Genomic DNA, 17,066 nt, shown 5'->3' on the forward strand with positions numbered 1-17,066 from the left:
AACCTTCCAACGATAAACTTTATCTATAATGCATGCATTAAAACTCGTTGCTAGAATTTCCGATAAGTTGTGTCGGTAAAATTCGTGGCTTACATTCGATGGCTTTCTATCGCCGCTACACTAATATTAAAGAACTAATAACACAATGTTTAATGAAAAACAATTAACAGATAATGAGAAAGTGATTAATTATTTGAACTCACCGCATGAACCTGACCGATAAGCCTTTGTGCGTTCTTTCGATCCTCGGCCATCGTTTCTTCTCCTAAAAAAGATTAACAATGTTTTTGTACAAAAATTTTGGAAACATTCACGAAAATAAGAAAAAGAAACGAACGGTATAAAAATTGATATCCTAATAAATTTTTTTAAGTTTTTCTATCTTTCCATACATACATGTATATATGTGTATCGATTCTTTCGTCGTCCACTTAAGCAAGTACAGATCATATAACGTAGCGTACTAATTCATACACACGTATCTATCCGCCTATACAGAATGCACTTTCTCCTTGCGGTTTGACTACGTGTATATTAGTCAACGAAATCGAGCACTACTTGCAAATCCAAAAAAGCAACTTCTTAGTTTCTCGATCGCCATAAACCAGTGATATCGAACACGCTAATTTCGAAAAGTTCCTCTTATTGTCGGTGTGTTCATGCACGTATATTATACTCGTGCTCCTAGTTTGCTGTTTATTACTTCGCTATATGTACGTATTGAAATGGTGTTGTACGGCGAACGACCGAAACCGCAAAATTTTTTTTACTGCGAAACGTGGCACACGTCGATAGATTATGTATCGCGTTTGTTCTGGAACACAACGGTAAATACAACGAAGAGAACGTAGAAATTCGATGTAAAGGAAAAAGAAAGAAACTTTTAAAAAATAAAGAAAAAAGAAAAAATAAGAGAAACCAGGTATGTACTCAAGAAGCTTCTCCTCGAGACACGATATGGATGCTGAAAAGACCGGGAGCCGGCTTGCTTACTCAGAAAGCACGGAGAGAAGGAAGAAGAAAAAAATAAAAAAAAGAAAGAAGAAAAAGAAGCCGAAGGCTTCACGTGCACGCGACTCATACACGCGTAAAGAGTGACCGACCATGAAGACCTCGAGTGTCAGCAATGCAAACACTGATCGCGACATTTCTCGACCTCAAAATTCTTTGCGATGATCGAGATATCGAAGGAGATCCCTTTTATTGTCAAACGAGGACTCGCCTAACGTGTCACCAACTCTAAATGAAACAATCTACGCGGTAAGGCAATACAGTATTCTCCTTACATAAAAAAAAATTAATTAATTAATTTTAATAATCAACAAATGGTAAGACAATACTTAAAATCTTCCTTATTTGAAAAAAAAAACAAAAAAAGAAAAAAGATGAAATAAATATAAACGAACAAGATCTAATTTTAATAATTGATAAATTGCATAAGACAATAGACAAAGTTTTCTTATTTAAGGAAAAAAAAGAGAAAGATGAAAAAAAAATTTCAATAATTAATAATTTTCTTAATAATAAGCCTTTCTAAACCTTGAAGTTAATAACATATTTCTCCTTTGATATCGTGTAAATAGAAAAAAACAATAAAAAAACAAATGTAAAAGTGTTAAGGCGCCATTAGGAAAGATACACCTATCGAAAAAGGAAACGCTTAATCGGCAAACCACTCTGCTTTTCCGTACTTGTTTCGCCCTCGAACACTCTACTCCGACGTTCTTGTCAGTAATCGTATCAAGATATTTCGCAAATTATATAGTATACATTCGGTATAAGGAATGACTCGGTTTTGATACGCCATGTTTGCCAAATGATTACATCACGATCAAAATATTGATAATAAATGCAACAAAGGAATGGTAAGTAAGTGTTAAAAGTATATTTCCCAATCCTTAAAACAGACTATAATTATATTTTTGTAAATCTATATACACGAAAACTTTGTAACAATGTAACGACAACGATTTTAAATAATCCTCTTGTTCAATATTTTGAATAAAACATTTTTTAAAGGAAAACTTGACAAAAAAATTTTATAGACAACTTACAAATACAATTTGATAATACTTCGTATAATCCAAACTAAAGATTTATGCAACTTCTAAAACTTTAACAAATACTTTTTATAACACTCGCTATCACAAAGTTTTGAATTAACTTATTCGATTCTTATTTTAAATTGAGAACATTCGTGAATAATTTTTCGAAACGACGCGATATAAAAATGAACATTTGGAGGCCGCGTAAATATTTGTACGCGAGTTATGTGTGAAGATCCCTACCTCCCTCCCTCCCACTCTCTTCCTATACCCCTCTTGTACCCTCTATCTTCCTCTTACGGACTAATCTTATCGGTCTCGCGCGCATATCTCCTTCGGACGACATACACCGAACGAATTGCTCGTCGAAAAGAGCTAGCCGATGACGTTTACGATATCTATCGTTCTTAAACGTGCCACAAGAACCTGTTTCTTTCTCTTTCCCACTCTTTCGTCCCTTCCTCACCCCCTTCTTCCACCTTTTTTCTTCTTTCTCACTTTATGCCTTTGATACGACAATCGGAACTTCGAAACAACAAGATCGGAGCAACGATAAGTTTGCTACCTTAACACTTTCGCATAATATGTCTATCAGCTTAGCGAAATCTTTAACAGGACATGTAAATTGATTTCAAATAAATTATTCAAGATTGGAAGCGTACAACAAAATGATAATAATATAAAAAGAAGAAAAAAAAAGAACTCTATCGAATGAGAAAAAAACAAAATAGACGAATGCTACGAATATAAGAAAGGATCAACGCTCCGAAGAATCGATGCTCCGTATTAGTATATCGAATTCGTTTCGAAATGCGTTTTGCCTTACGTCTTGAATTTGTGGACTATTTAGTATTATGTGTTAATCTCGTATTACCGAGTATTTTATTTAGAATCGTAAAACGTATGGTTAATATTATACTCCCCAATGAGAGCACAATCATTGAAAAACTTTATTTATCCGTACGTACAACTAACAAAATATTATACGTTCAAACGAAGAAATAAACTTTTATGTTGGATGTGTAACAATATACATACATACATACCTCGCACAAATTTATCTCGTTGATATAAAACCTACAGCGCCTCCCGTACTCCTTGATCTGTCTTTTCGCTTTTTTCATTGGCGTCCAGTGGGACGATCGGAGTTTGGTATTCGTTGCCTCTTCCAGCGTTGAACACAAGAAAAAGTTGTCTCGTATCGAGACACCTTCGTTCGCTCTCGACGCATCCCTGCTATTTCTTTATCGTATAATAATAATTTCAAGAGATCCCTTTCCTTGCCTCGTTTCTGAGATGATAACGAAAATAATAATCTTCAAAAAAAAAACAAAAAGAACCCGATTCACTCCGAAAACATTCACAGCCGTGCATGAATCTCAGACGATGCGATTTCTCTTTCTGTCTTCTAAAGGTATCCCCACTATCTTTAAGTCTCTCTCTCTCTCTCTCTCTCTCTCTCTCTCTCTCTCTCTCTCTCTCTCTCTATCTATCTATCTATCTATCTATCTATCTATCTATCTAATCTATCTATCCATTTCTCTCTCTCACTCTCTCGTTTTTTTTCTTAATTATGTGGACGGAGAAATACACGCGGCGTTATGACGCGGACGTTGCCCCGGCGTGTGATTCGTTAACGATACTACGTAATTTCACGGACGGTTAAAATACCAAGGATGGAATTGTCTGTACGCGTTTTATCGAGCTACTCCAACTATTGTTGCAAAGACGATGTGCAATAAAAGTACCACAGAACATGGCGGACACACTTGCTCCCTCGCTTCTTTGCTCCAGAAAACGTTTAGCACCATCCAGTTTCATTCGGCTCCGAATAGGGACTGGTAAGGATCATATAGAAGAGAAGCTATTTCAAAAGTCATGCAAAACCATATACACTTACGCCTCATAACGTTCATTTCGCGAATTAACGCCAGAAGCGCGCTCCAACTATTATTTCAAATTATTTTAAAGCATTGAAATACTTCCGAAGATTGTAGCTTTAATTGATATTTTTATATCGTTTAATTCAAAAATACTTCATGAATATACTTCAAAAATATTTCAAAAATATCTTTTATGAGTGTAATGATAAATTGAGGTAAATAAATTACAATTTCATTCGTTGTAGTGAAGGTATTTATTATTAATATTTCGTATCAATCAGTTTTTTTGTATTAGTCATAAATAATGTATGAACTGTTATACTCAAGAAATCATAACTTAATCAATCTTCTCTCTTAAATAATGAATGAAATTATGGTATATAAACTGCTTCACCACTCAAACCATAATTTCATGTATTACACCTTTTGCTTTAAATAATTTATGAAATTATTATATATGATCTCTTCACCTCCACAATCATTCTCAAGGCCATTACTACAAAATCAAAAATTACAATATAAACATATAAATTTTATCTGCATGGATTGTTGTATCTCACAAACCAAAATTTCATTCATAATAAGTAGTTACTAAAAACATGCTCACTAAGTATTATTTTTTAAGCGAAAATATTTATTATTTTTTATATAATATATAATAAATGTTTATGATAAAAAATTACTGACAACATTTTACTAAATCTTTAGAATACAAATATTGCATATTTTTTAGGATTATTAAGTAAATTATATCAAGAAACTTGATGAAATCATGAAAAATTTAAGAAGAGTAACTAAAGACCAATATTCTTTACAATTATCAAATCCAAACAATGGGATTGAAAGAGAAGCTATGATTAAGTTTGATTCTAAATAATCATCTTTACCAAATTAATTAGCCTATTCTTCAAGCATATAACCTGTCTCAATAATATTGATACTATAATCAATGTAAATTATGCTGTTTCTGTCATAATACATCACAATTTCTCCTAATTCATCTAATAGATCATATAGTCTAAATATTACATTAATAGTTGCGAATGCTTGGATAAAAACGTGTTGACAAACTATTCTCAACGAATTAGTTTTTGAATTTATAAATCAAACCTGTTGATAAATAAGTTGACAAACTATTCTCAATAAATTAGTTTTTGAAATTGTCCAATATTTCATACTAATGTTTAGCATCAATAATATATTTACTTTGTAATATATTTTGTTTACAAGATAATAATCAAAGTACTGAACATTAATATCTTAATATTTTGGCTTTAACTTTCAAATTGCAAACATTCTTTCACCATAAAATGTATTACACGAATTTAAAGGCTCTATTATAATAATAGTTTTATTTAAAACATTCTTATAGTTTCTTGACCTTAACTTTACATTTCCACATTTATACTAATTTATATCCAGAATCTATTATTTACATATTCCTTTATTTTGTTTTTTCGTATAGTTTATGGTTAGTATTATATAGTTTTTTGATTAATATTATTGATAGTATCTTCATGGTAAAATTTCAAACAACAATGCTAGAAACATTTGTGATATTGATAAACAGTGTTTATAAGCTTATTAAATCTATCAACTTTTTTTATATCCAACAACTTTCGCATATAATAAATCCTTTGAAAAAATTTCTTTCTTGGTATATTTGATTATTGATATTATATCTTTCTGAAAATACTTAGACCTATAAATAGTCATACACACTCCTACTATTGTGATGTTTGGAATGGATTTATTATATTTAAAAAATTATTTCTAAATAATTTTTATACATTTGTACAATTTTATATATTTTAATTACTATTTCTAAATATTATTTTTTAAGTTTCAAACATCCATATCTTAATAATCAGAATTACAATATTCTTTTGAAAGTCAAATATATAATTTTCTTCTGCTCTTTCGGTATACCATTCCAGATATTTTTTTTTAACTTCTTTTTTCATTATATCAGATCCATATAGTTTTTGAGACTAAAAACTTTTGAAAAAGTAAAAAGTGTAGAAAATAAAATTATGGTTGCCAATAATTTTAATTGTCTGTTCTATTTCAAACATCATTATTTTGATTCCATTTTGGTTTTCAAATAGTGCAGTAATCGTATAATAATGGTTTTAAATAATCGTCAATACAATACTTTACAATGAACTGTGTATCATAAGCTTTAGAGTTATGTGCGATAACTGTAAAATCTGTATTTTTCTTAGAAATTAGACACTTATAAAATTCATTGCTAGTTTAAAAGGATACTTTGAATCATCCATATAACAAGCGACCAAGTACATTGCGTCCACGTAGAGACGACCATACTCGCGCACCTTTCGGTAGAGTGGGGATTAAGTGGGGGGGACTCGAACCAGCAATTGGGGGCATTCATAAATGGAAATACATATATATATTCTCCTAGCTTATTTTAATTAATATTCTATCTATTTCTTACTATGTATAAAATTTTTGTAGAATGTAAAAATGCTTATTGATATCATAAAAATATAGGTTAAGAATAACATACAATTAAGTTTTACTGTTTGCTACACTGCTGATTTATAGTATCGATGAAGCTCGTATACTATAATTTCATCCGTTATTTAAAACAAAAAGTATAAATTATTGTGAAATTATGATTTATGAATACAACAGCCTATATACTACTGTTATACAAAAGGTTTATGCAGAATAAGGTTACATTATCTTCATTTGTTATAAATATTATAAATATAATTTATTTTTTACTTTAAGGTTTAATACCTTTACAATATTTGCAATGATATATGTACACTTAATTAAATCAATTTGATTTGCATCGTCTTCGAAGTAAAACATAACCAAAAATATGAAATGCGATATAAATAACAGTCATAGATATTATATTCATCCAAAAATTGTTCTCGTCAAAATCATAATGTTCTAATACTTCTGTTCCATTTGTCATGCAAGGTAAGTCTTCATTAACAACCTCACAGGCTAAAAGCAAATAGTATTTAGGATTTAAAAATATCACAAGATTTTATAATTATTTGAAAAAATAAAATACATATAATTGAAAAAATAAAATATATATATCTGCCTTACATATATTATATACACCTCTCCATTGAATAATAGAGAGAGTCTCTGTCGATTGTAAGAGCCATGAAATGTATCTTATCCAACGTACATAAATTGGCAATGTACTTAAATCAAATGTTTACAAAATTATTAATTATTTTAAAGATTATATTCTATTAAATTAATTTCCACTTTGTACAAATTGTTACCTTAACTTGATAAAAGGACCCATACTGACCATGAGAATGTAATCGAATGGCACTAAATATGCCATTGCTAATGGTACAGAATCAAATGCCACAGAAAAGAAACATCCTAAACAATGTATCTTTTTGCATTTCTGTTACTATGTTACGTAAAATATATGTCACATTAATATAATAACATACCACAAGCAGTTGATACATTTATTGTGAATATAATAACTATCATAGTTGAAACCACAGCATCAGTTGTTGCACGTAATCCAGAAAGCCAATAAACTATTGTTGTAAATAATATTGGTTCCAGTATTAGTCCAGGGATCTGAAATTAATAATTTAATTATGTCTCATATTTATACATTTACTTATTGTTTATAGTTGGTATAGAATAAAATTTACCAAAGATAATATTCTTGCAAAGTAATAAAGATAAATAGAATACATTCCAGCACGGTATTCTCTGAGAAAGAGTGGGAGTTCTTGTGGTATTAAAGATAAAGTAGCATACATTGGAAAAAATGCATTTTCAGAAACTAAAATAAAAATAACACCCTGTACAGCTTGTATTCCCAGTTGATCCAAATTCACTGCACCCACAAAACAAAGTCCAGCCATTGTTGCTACACACTATATATAATAAATAATATACAAATTTAATTTTACAACTTTAATTCTTTTAATTGATAAAGTAATTTAAATGAGAACTTTTAATTTACCAATTTTTGAAACATTCTGATTAGCTGTAATGATGGATTTCTTAACACTTGCATAAAACCACGATGGACCATCCAAAAAAGCTTCAACCAACATTGTAATTGCTTGCTTTAAAAGAATTTTTAATGTAGGATATACTAATAAGAACAGCAATTGTAAATGATAAGTTTTAACATGAGTAAATACTTACAACTCGTTTGTAAGTAAAACGTCATTTCTCCACTACAAAAAAAGAAGAATAAGATATTGTAACTGGTGATTATAATCAAAGAAATATATGTATGAATATACTATATTATTTAAAGTTCCTCACATGATAGGTTTTAGCTATATGCAATTCCAATTGTATGTTAACATCCACTTCCTTACATGCTTCACTTGTGAGAAAAGCATCACAAATTCTTTGTGCAGTTATTCTACTACTGCTCTCATCTCTTGGAACAATTGCAAGAGTTGCAACAAGGAAATCAGCGGGATTGTAAGTTTGTGGACATTCGTAACCTTGACTATAAACAACAAATAGAATTATCAAAAGTTGAGTATGATTATTAATTTGTTTATAAAAAAATTAATTTGTTGAATACCTTGCAAAAAAGCGAATAGCTTGTTCATTGGTACCAGCAAATGCAATTCTTCCATCGGCAACAAGTATAATTCGATGAAAACAATCAAAAATTGCAGAGCTCGGTTGATGTATAGTACATAAAACTGTTCGACCTTTTGCTGCAAATGACGTTAATTCTGATATCAAAAAGCTAGCAGAATGTGCATCTTGTCCCGTTGTTGGTTCATCTAAAAATAATATCTTTGGATCCGTAAGCAACTAAAAAATTGCAGAATTTAATTAGTACATATCTTGAAACTTAAATATTTGAGTATTATAAACGAAGAGATGAAGAAAGATATACCGTACTTCCGTCGCAAAAGCAAGTCTTTTCTTTTCTCCACCCGATAAAATCTTTCCATCGTCATTATCACCGATACGAACGTTACATCTATAAATCAAACCAACGTCACGTAATAAACTTTCAATTTTTCCATGAATTTCGCGATTTCGTACCCTTCTGTCGAATTTCATTCGAGCCTAATCAAACAATAAATATTTTTAAATGTAAATTCAATGTTTTTTACGTTAAAATTTATTTTATTATTAAAATTAATGTTAAATAAATGCATGAACCATAAACCACAGATGTTCCAAAACGGTCATCGTTCCAATAAACATATCTTCCTGATGCATAAAACCACTGTGGTGTTTCATATAAGATGATCCGATTGGAACACCGTTCACACGAATATCACCGTGCACCACAATACCAGCTGGAAAAAATAAAAATCGTCTCCGTTATGCCTGATCTTTCGTAAAAATATTCACGATTTACAATAAAATCTTATTTACGTCCTGTACGAAGTGCCAATGCTGTCATTAACGATGTTTTCCCAGATCCACTGAATTAAAAAAAAATACTAATAAGATCTACAATCGAATTATTTTGTCGATTATAAATATCATTATTTATTATAATGAATTATTTTACCTGCCTCCTAATATAGCTGTTAGATCTCCAGGTTTGATCACACCTCGCACTAAAATGAAATTGAATATTAACAAACTGCAGGTCAAATTATTATTTGCAATATTCCTTGAAAAAAATACATTTACCGTTGTTTATAAGTTGTTTGTCTATGGTTTTTCCATTACGTTTCATCGCGTATACAGAAAGATCTCGCCAAAAAAGTGTTGCTCCGGATGAATCTTTACTATTTGATGGTTTTAGAATTAAAGGTTTCTTTATCACAGTCATATCAATCAATTGTTCGTTCATCATAATGATAATCACAAATTTTAGATGATTGTCCGATATTTTTATAAATTTTTATATATTATTTAGCTTGGAAAAATGTGAGGAATCTATTATTAGATCTCTTTTAATAATATTAGATCTTCTTTTTTGTGTTATTAATGTCGTATCAAGATTTTAATGTTTAGGAATTTAAAGATTAAACAGAAATATTGATACAGCATTGTCATGTAATAAAATCGCCGCGCACAAGATGTCTGAGATATCGAATATTATCAATTGATCACTCGGTGTAAAAACATTACTAATAATATCAAATTTGAACGAATAAGATATCTGTGTACGTTGAGCGTTCTCGTTCTTCTCTGAAGCCTTACAGAAGTCAGAGGAGACCCATCAGAGAGCAAACTAACGTGTCACCACCGCATGCGGTACTGAACAGACTACATGAGTCTTGAAATGCTTCGCTAACCCCTTGATTATACTTGTGGATAGCGTTATGAATCTGAGACGCCTTTAATGAAACCAGATGCAATAGAATTCTTCTTATTTTTATGTGAACTCCATTCAGTTAGTGTGTGAGAATGATCAAATGTATTGTTTTTTCTAAAATTGAATTTTCAGTTCTTATTTAATATAGATAGAAGAAACAATAGACTTTCACTTCTATTTAAAAATATCCCTTCTTTGGCGTAAGATGTCTGAAACTCAGATTATGGTAATTGAAAACCGAAACCTTACACGTACGATATGTTATCTAAGTACTTGCGATAGATTTTACACAGTAATCAAATAACTGATTGAAATTATTAATATTCTTTTGTAATTAATCTAATAATCATCATCATCATTCTTCTTCATGATTTTAAAACTTTTCAAGATACTTTAATCAAATATTAAAATAATATTATTCTATAAAAGCATCATTCGAATTTTTATTGGAACGAGTAAAAAATTGTGATCTCAAATAACGAAGATCCTTTTTAGGTGAGTTAAGTATAACTATCTCATAAGTTCTTCTTTTCTTTTTTTCTGTTGCGGTCACACGGTGTGCATTGTAACCGGTTTGTAACGATACTGTGATATATCAAAGGATATAGTGGATGTCTGTACGGGAAATGACGGCGGATTGTTACAGATCATGTATACCTTTTTCATAGCACGTAGATCAATGCATCACGCACACCCATATCTTACGATGATTATATGTCGGAATCAATATCAGAATTATTTTGAAAAGCATCAGAAAACGTGTTCATTCTTTCCTAATTCTCATTCTTACTAATTCTCATTATTTCCTTCAAATTAGTTATAAGTATTTCTTCTACTTCGATGTATTTATCAACATTTTTAATTCAATTAAAATAATAGTATATAAGATTGTATAAACAAATTGATACATATAAAGACAATATCGAATAAAACTTTTAAGCTTGTTTATTTGTACTTAAAACATCAAAAATATAAAGAATGTTATCTTTGCATTAGTGGATTGAAGCAGTGACAGAGATAAAATTTCTTTAGATCTATCTAGAACGACGTGTCTTCGATAACAGAGCAAGAAACGCTAGAAAACGGAACACTATGATCAGAGAAAATAAACAAACTATATCCATCCAAAAATTTTCCTGAAACAGAATCAAAATCATTATATATACATATATATATATATATATATATATATATATATGTATTCATTCTATTAAAAAATTGTTAAATAAATTAAAAAAATATATACTATTAATAAATAATCCAAATCTTTTATAGGTACACACTTGCTTGAAATTATAGATTTGAAGAACCATATGTCCATTTTTTGGACAGGTCGAATTACTTCTGGTACATTCTATTGTCTCTACATCTGCCCATTGATTAATAAGAAGAGCCTCGTTTCCATATCGGAACCAGGACAAATATGAGAGCCATTCAAAGTATGGTGGCACGGATCTATATAAAAATATATACATATAAACAATTCAAAATTATTACAATTTTTTTATTTCATTTACCCTGCATTTAAGAAAAATCCTCCAAATAATAGAAAAGGTATTATCACTGGAGGTCCTATCGAGAGAGCCATTGAGATGTTGGTGCTAATACATGATATGAGATAGCCTGAAAAAGATAGAATGAAATAAATTACTCGATATATATGTGTGTGAAACAAATAATGTATTTGAATTTTTATAACGCATATCAATATAATATGTATGCATGAGTACATGATACAAACACGCACGTAACTGGTAATGAGAATATACATATTATATGTATAATAATATTTTCATCACGTGTTTAAGTAAATAATATAGGATAGATAATCCATACTGAAACAAATGTCTTTTCAAGGATCATATGTTTCACAAACATATTACAGTCAATCACGACGAAAATATATGTTATAAGAATGATCGAAACACAAGATGGTATTACTCATATTTCCACATTTTTCTATTTCTTTGCATATCGAATTAAAGAACAAAGTTACATATAGATTCATCTATAGAACTACGATGTTATTTATTTAAAAGTTCATCTAATTTACTTACCGAATGAAGTAGAAACGTTGGCAACAAGAGTTACAATGCCAACGGTAATAAAAAAATGATTCACACCGGAATATAAACCAATCATTGGATAAACGATTATTGTAAACAATAAAGGAACAGCTATAAAAATCGGTGCTTCTGCCAGTGTTTTACAAATGAAATAAACGTCCGTACGATACATGCCACTGCGGTGTTCTCTTAAAAATACCGGAAGTTCAGCACAAAATATCTACAAAACAATTAATGTCATATAAAAAATAAAAAGATCATTGGAAAAAATGAGACTCGATTTAAGATAAGCTAAACTAGAAAATATTTGCCCATCTACCGTGCCAAGTTTTCGTTTATGATCGCTCATGTAATATTCTCTCTGATATATGGTACACCGTTATTTGATGTTATGCTACTAACATAGAGGTTGTCGATAACAAATATAACTATTACAAAATAAATGATTTCTAATTGTGCGAATCGACGATTAAAAAAAAGAAAAAAAATTTAGATTAATTTAGTGGTAAAATTTTTGACTTCTTACGTTAATCACAGCGAAAACGTTCTGGAAGGTCATGTTTGTTAGAAAAATGAAAAGGGCACCGTTGATGTTCATTACACCGTCTTGATCCAAACGTTGATTAAAATAGACGATACCAATTAACAGTGAAACTAGCTAAAGACAAAATGAAAAACTGTACGTTCTTTTTTATTGTTATTATCCATAATTAATATAGACAAATAAGCATACTATAGTCTGCAAAAGGCGGACTTTGATGAGGTTCGGTTCTTTAATCACCGCAAGCCAAGATCTCCATAATACAGCACAAAATTGTTCGCACCATGAGGCTTTATAGGGTGATCTCATATTATTTGGATATATTGCCTCTTTAAGAGAATTCTCAAATTCACCATTCACTGTCTCAGCTTCCAAAGCTATTTTCAGTCCATATTCGCTCTTTTGAAAAGTATCGCAAACTGTGTTTATCGAATGCCTACATGATGCTTCTCGTCCAGGTACTACGGCAAGAACTTGAATGAAATAATCGGCAGGATTGTAATTACTAGGACAAGCAGCTCCTAATCTGTAACGACATAATCGCCATACACATTATAGTCACCTATAATCACCTATAGTTATAGTTACCTATAGTTACCTATAGTTACCTGAAGTCAATCAACTTGATAAATAATTTAACTTACGTTTTAAAGAAGTCGCAAACTTGCGTCGTTGTGCCCATAAAAGCGACCCTTCCCTCGGCCATCAACAGAATTTTATCAAAAAGGGTAAATAATTCGGAGGATGGTTGATGTAGTGTTGCAATGATTGTTTTACCACGTGCTATAAAAAAAATTTAACAAGTTGCTTTATTTGCGACAACAAGATACAATCCACTTTACTTTACCTGTTAAGGTTTTTAAAACAGAGACAACCTGATGCGCCATAAAAGAATCAAGACCGGAAGTTGGTTCGTCGCAAAACATCAAGGGTGGATCAGTAAGAACTTCTGAAGCAAAAGAGAGTCTCTTCATTTCACCACCCGAGAGACCTTTCATGCGACCCGGCATTCCAATTATTGTATTTTTACATTTCGTTAAAGCAAGCTGCAATATTATATTATATAATTAATCATAAAATACAATAAATAATAATTTGATCATTAATAAGAAGTAACTTTTCCGATTAACTTTCTTCGATTACCTCGTTAATGACCTCGTTAACTCTTTTTTTTCTTTGCTCAAATGATATATATTTGTCCATACGAACCATCGCTTGAAAAAGCAAATGTTCTTTAACAGTCAAAGTTCCGATGAAAAGATCGTCTTGTTGTACATATGCTGTCCTAGATGTTAGAACTTTTGACGACACTCTTTTACCATTGGCGGCCATCAATCCCGATACTGTGACATCAGGACCAGATCGAAAAGTTAACGCATTCAACAAGGTTGTTTTTCCTGCACCTGATGATCCCATAATTACTAACAATTCACCAGGATAGGCCACTCCAGATACTACATATTTGTGATCATACAAAAGAAAATAAATGGATCGATTAGATGTTAATTTCAAATTCTCATATAATATTAGTCAATATAAAATATTATAAATAAATGTAACTATGCTTTATTCTTGTTCATATGTTACATTTCATAAAATTTACAGGAAAACATAAAAACAATTCGTCGCTCATTGCAGCGATTACAAAAGCAATTGCTGCTGCAATACATTTCCTTCTTCAACTTTGAAAAATAAATAATAATCCAATAAGGAAAAAGTAATTTATTAACTGCAAATACAAAATTAGGTATAAAAATAAAAAAAGAGTTTGACAATTTTAGTTTTTGACATTAGTATGTATCAATTTTTCAGAAAACATACAAATAATTTTTTTTTAATAAACGCATCAAGAATATTAAACTTTGACATAAGTCTCTTCTACATCACATTGACCCTTCTTCTACGGAAAACATTTTTCGAAAAATTTATAACATAATCCCTTCTTCTATATTTCCATTCGATTATAGTTTATTATAATATTTCAATAAGTCTCAATAATAATTATTCCATTCATAAAATACTATATAATTAACGTCACATTAATCGTTAACGTTTTTAGATTAATAACGATCGCATTCTTTAAAATTCCTACCGTCTTTTAATATATGCCTTTGTTCCAGTGGCCTTTTATTTTTAAAAAGAGTACGCTCCCATATTGTGTCCTTTTTTGTAGTAACGTATGCATTTATGTCGCTCCATGTGTATGTAATCTTGTCATTCGAAGTACCGCATAGTTGTGATATTCTAGTCGATGAATGGAAAATAGGCTCCATGCATAAGATTGTCTCTGGACTTTCACCTTCCAGCGTAAATTGTTCATTATTTTCCTAAATACAAAAAAAAAATAAAATGAGAACAAATATATATAATATATAACTTAATTAAAGTGAACTTTGAATCTTATACAATTTTTTTATGTATTGTAGATCTTTTTTAGATGTTAATCAATTTGAAATTAGATTGAAATTAGAATAATCACTTAACATTTATTTAGAAAATGTACAAAATATGTTCTGATGTGTTTCTATATTTAATAATTAATTCAATGAATCGTTCGATACGTTACGTTCTTACGCTTATACATGATTATGCAAACGCAATACTACGAGAAGTATGGTATGCATATAAATAAAAAAGGATTTGAAAACTTTGCCAGAATTTTGAAATATTTAAAAATATATGTTCAATCACCGTTGTTTCCTCTTTATACAACGTTTGTAAATTTTCTTTCAGATAGAATATAAAGACAATATTATTTGATATTACATTGTATCAATACTATCATTGATACAATCGATTGCAGTTGTGTTAATATTCATGTCTCATTTATGTAATTATACTAGTCTGTTACATGAAAAATCATGCACGTAATGTATTCTGACGCATAAGAAATTGAAATTTACCACAATCGGACAAATAAATTTTTATAAAACATAATCATATGATTCTCTTGTTACTTCGATATGGAATATAAAATTAGAGATTAGAAAGTACTAAAAGAATTCATTTCAAATTGGATCAAAGAACTTAAAAAATCGTGAGGATTGTGGTGAACATGTGATCGATGGAAAGCGATAAAGAGAAGCCTTATGTACATACAGTAATCACCGTATGGAATTACATTGTGAAATTCAATTAGCCATTTTCTCTTGGTAATATATACTGGCATATGAAGCTGTTGCTCGTAAAAGAATGTATAATCCTAACTCATACAGATAATACGTCAAATGATACACCGAAACGTAAATAGTAATATCTTTACAACAAGCACTAAACAAACGCAAACAAGTACCGGTAAGCATTACGTAGCATTAGAAAAACGATATATTAATTCATTCATCTTCTAAATAAAATAATCATACGTTAATATACATAGTTTCTTCCGTTGATGTACCAATACTTTACTGGAAATGAAATAATTCAATTTGAATCTTTTTTTCTTTTATTTTGCAAATCAATGATAACAATTTTTAATTATACTCACAAACAAAATCGCATGGTAGGAGACTCTTTGTTGCTGCTTATTACTACTAGAAGCAGCTTTCGTTGCTGGTATCAATGGTTCACTCTCTTCATCGGCTGTCATTCTCTTTTGAGTATTAGTCGAATCCCGCTCAAATCTTTTTACAATAAATATATAACTGAATAATCATGCGATCCTAATTTCCATTGACATCAGAATGAATCATTAGATATCATAACTTTTCTAATTATTGCTTTGATTTAAAAAGAATTCTAAATTTTTATTTAATTTTTCAAAATCAAACGCATCAATAATAAAGTTTTTACAAAAAAAAAAAACAATAAATAGAAACGATGGAAAAAAATAAATAAAAAAAGAAGCACAGTGATATCAGTTCTTAATTACTATTCACGGTAAGGAAACAAACTCAATGCTGTTAAGTGGAATAGTCTTAGAGATCCATAAAGAAGACACGTAGCCGTCATTAGCTCGGGTGCCACTAAAGAAGACCTAGGTGTCCCCTTTGAACGTGCAAAGGAGAGACACTGTCGATCCCCTCACGCTAGTTACTTACGCGCACGCAATCGCTTATTTCAGAACGAGTACGAACCTGAAGTATCTTGCAACACCTTCGTCCTTGTTAATCTTATATAAGAAAATTATGAACGCGCAAAAATATTTATTACTATAATAAATGAAATAAAGTATAATCTGAACTAATGATAACATATGGCTTTTTAAATTAGAAAAAATTTTAATGAATACTATAATATAGATTATTATAAAAGAGA

At 30.1% G+C, this 17,066-nt stretch overlaps 3 protein-coding genes across 12 annotated transcripts in view; all 3 read right to left on the reverse strand.

Annotated features, from left to right (window-relative positions):
* Window positions 1-3,864, reverse strand: part of LOC124423206 (rho GTPase-activating protein 21) — a 29,627-nt gene extending 25,763 nt beyond the window's left edge. For 2 of the 6 annotated variants that reach the window (XM_046960718.1, XM_046960719.1), the window contains exons 1-2: window positions 3,092-3,858; window positions 204-265 (exon numbers count right to left, since the gene is read on the reverse strand). In XM_046960718.1, coding sequence (XP_046816674.1) covers window positions 204-254 — 51 coding nt within the window. In that variant the 5' untranslated portion in view covers window positions 255-265; window positions 3,092-3,858. Of the gene's footprint in view, window positions 1-203; window positions 266-396; window positions 1,411-3,091 lie in introns of those variants that run through there. The other 4 variants (XM_046960715.1, XM_046960721.1, XM_046960717.1 and 1 more) reach the window with 4 other exon arrangements.
* A 2,906-nt stretch (window positions 3,865-6,770) lies between these two features.
* On the reverse strand, window positions 6,771-11,005 carry LOC124423211 (protein scarlet). 2 transcript variants are annotated; one of them, XM_046960737.1, is made up of 14 exons: window positions 9,575-11,005; window positions 9,450-9,498; window positions 9,311-9,360; window positions 9,092-9,231; window positions 8,825-8,995; window positions 8,496-8,734; window positions 8,225-8,417; window positions 8,102-8,133; window positions 7,914-8,019; window positions 7,597-7,824; window positions 7,384-7,519; window positions 7,233-7,309; window positions 7,019-7,119; window positions 6,773-6,910 (listed from the first exon to the last, which is right to left on the reverse strand). In XM_046960737.1, exons 1-13 carry the CDS (start codon window positions 9,738-9,740, stop codon window positions 7,024-7,026), a joined length of 1,683 nt encoding a protein of 560 aa, XP_046816693.1. In that variant the 5' UTR covers window positions 9,741-11,005; the 3' UTR covers window positions 6,773-6,910; window positions 7,019-7,023. The 2 variants fall into 2 exon arrangements, with proteins under 2 accessions (XP_046816692.1, XP_046816693.1); XM_046960736.1 differs by having other exon boundaries at window positions 6,771-7,119; window positions 7,204-7,309.
* A 122-nt stretch (window positions 11,006-11,127) lies between these two features.
* Window positions 11,128-16,928, reverse strand: LOC124423210 (protein white). 4 transcript variants are annotated; one of them, XM_046960731.1, is made up of 11 exons: window positions 16,297-16,928; window positions 14,905-15,139; window positions 13,956-14,266; window positions 13,660-13,858; window positions 13,457-13,595; window positions 13,005-13,338; window positions 12,798-12,929; window positions 12,263-12,491; window positions 11,723-11,828; window positions 11,489-11,660; window positions 11,128-11,341 (listed from the first exon to the last, which is right to left on the reverse strand). In XM_046960731.1, exons 1-11 carry the CDS (start codon window positions 16,396-16,398, stop codon window positions 11,240-11,242), a joined length of 2,061 nt encoding a protein of 686 aa, XP_046816687.1. In that variant the 5' UTR covers window positions 16,399-16,928; the 3' UTR covers window positions 11,128-11,239. The 4 variants fall into 4 exon arrangements, with proteins under 4 accessions (XP_046816687.1, XP_046816688.1, XP_046816690.1 ...); XM_046960732.1 differs by lacking the exon at window positions 16,297-16,928 and adding an exon at window positions 16,175-16,210; XM_046960734.1 differs by lacking the exon at window positions 16,297-16,928 and adding an exon at window positions 15,912-16,109.
* Between the last annotated feature and the right edge of the window lie 138 nt (window positions 16,929-17,066).

This window comes from Vespa crabro, chromosome 3 (genome assembly GCF_910589235.1).
Source record: "Vespa crabro chromosome 3, iyVesCrab1.2, whole genome shotgun sequence".
Lineage (NCBI taxonomy): Eukaryota > Metazoa > Arthropoda > Insecta > Hymenoptera > Vespidae > Vespa > Vespa crabro.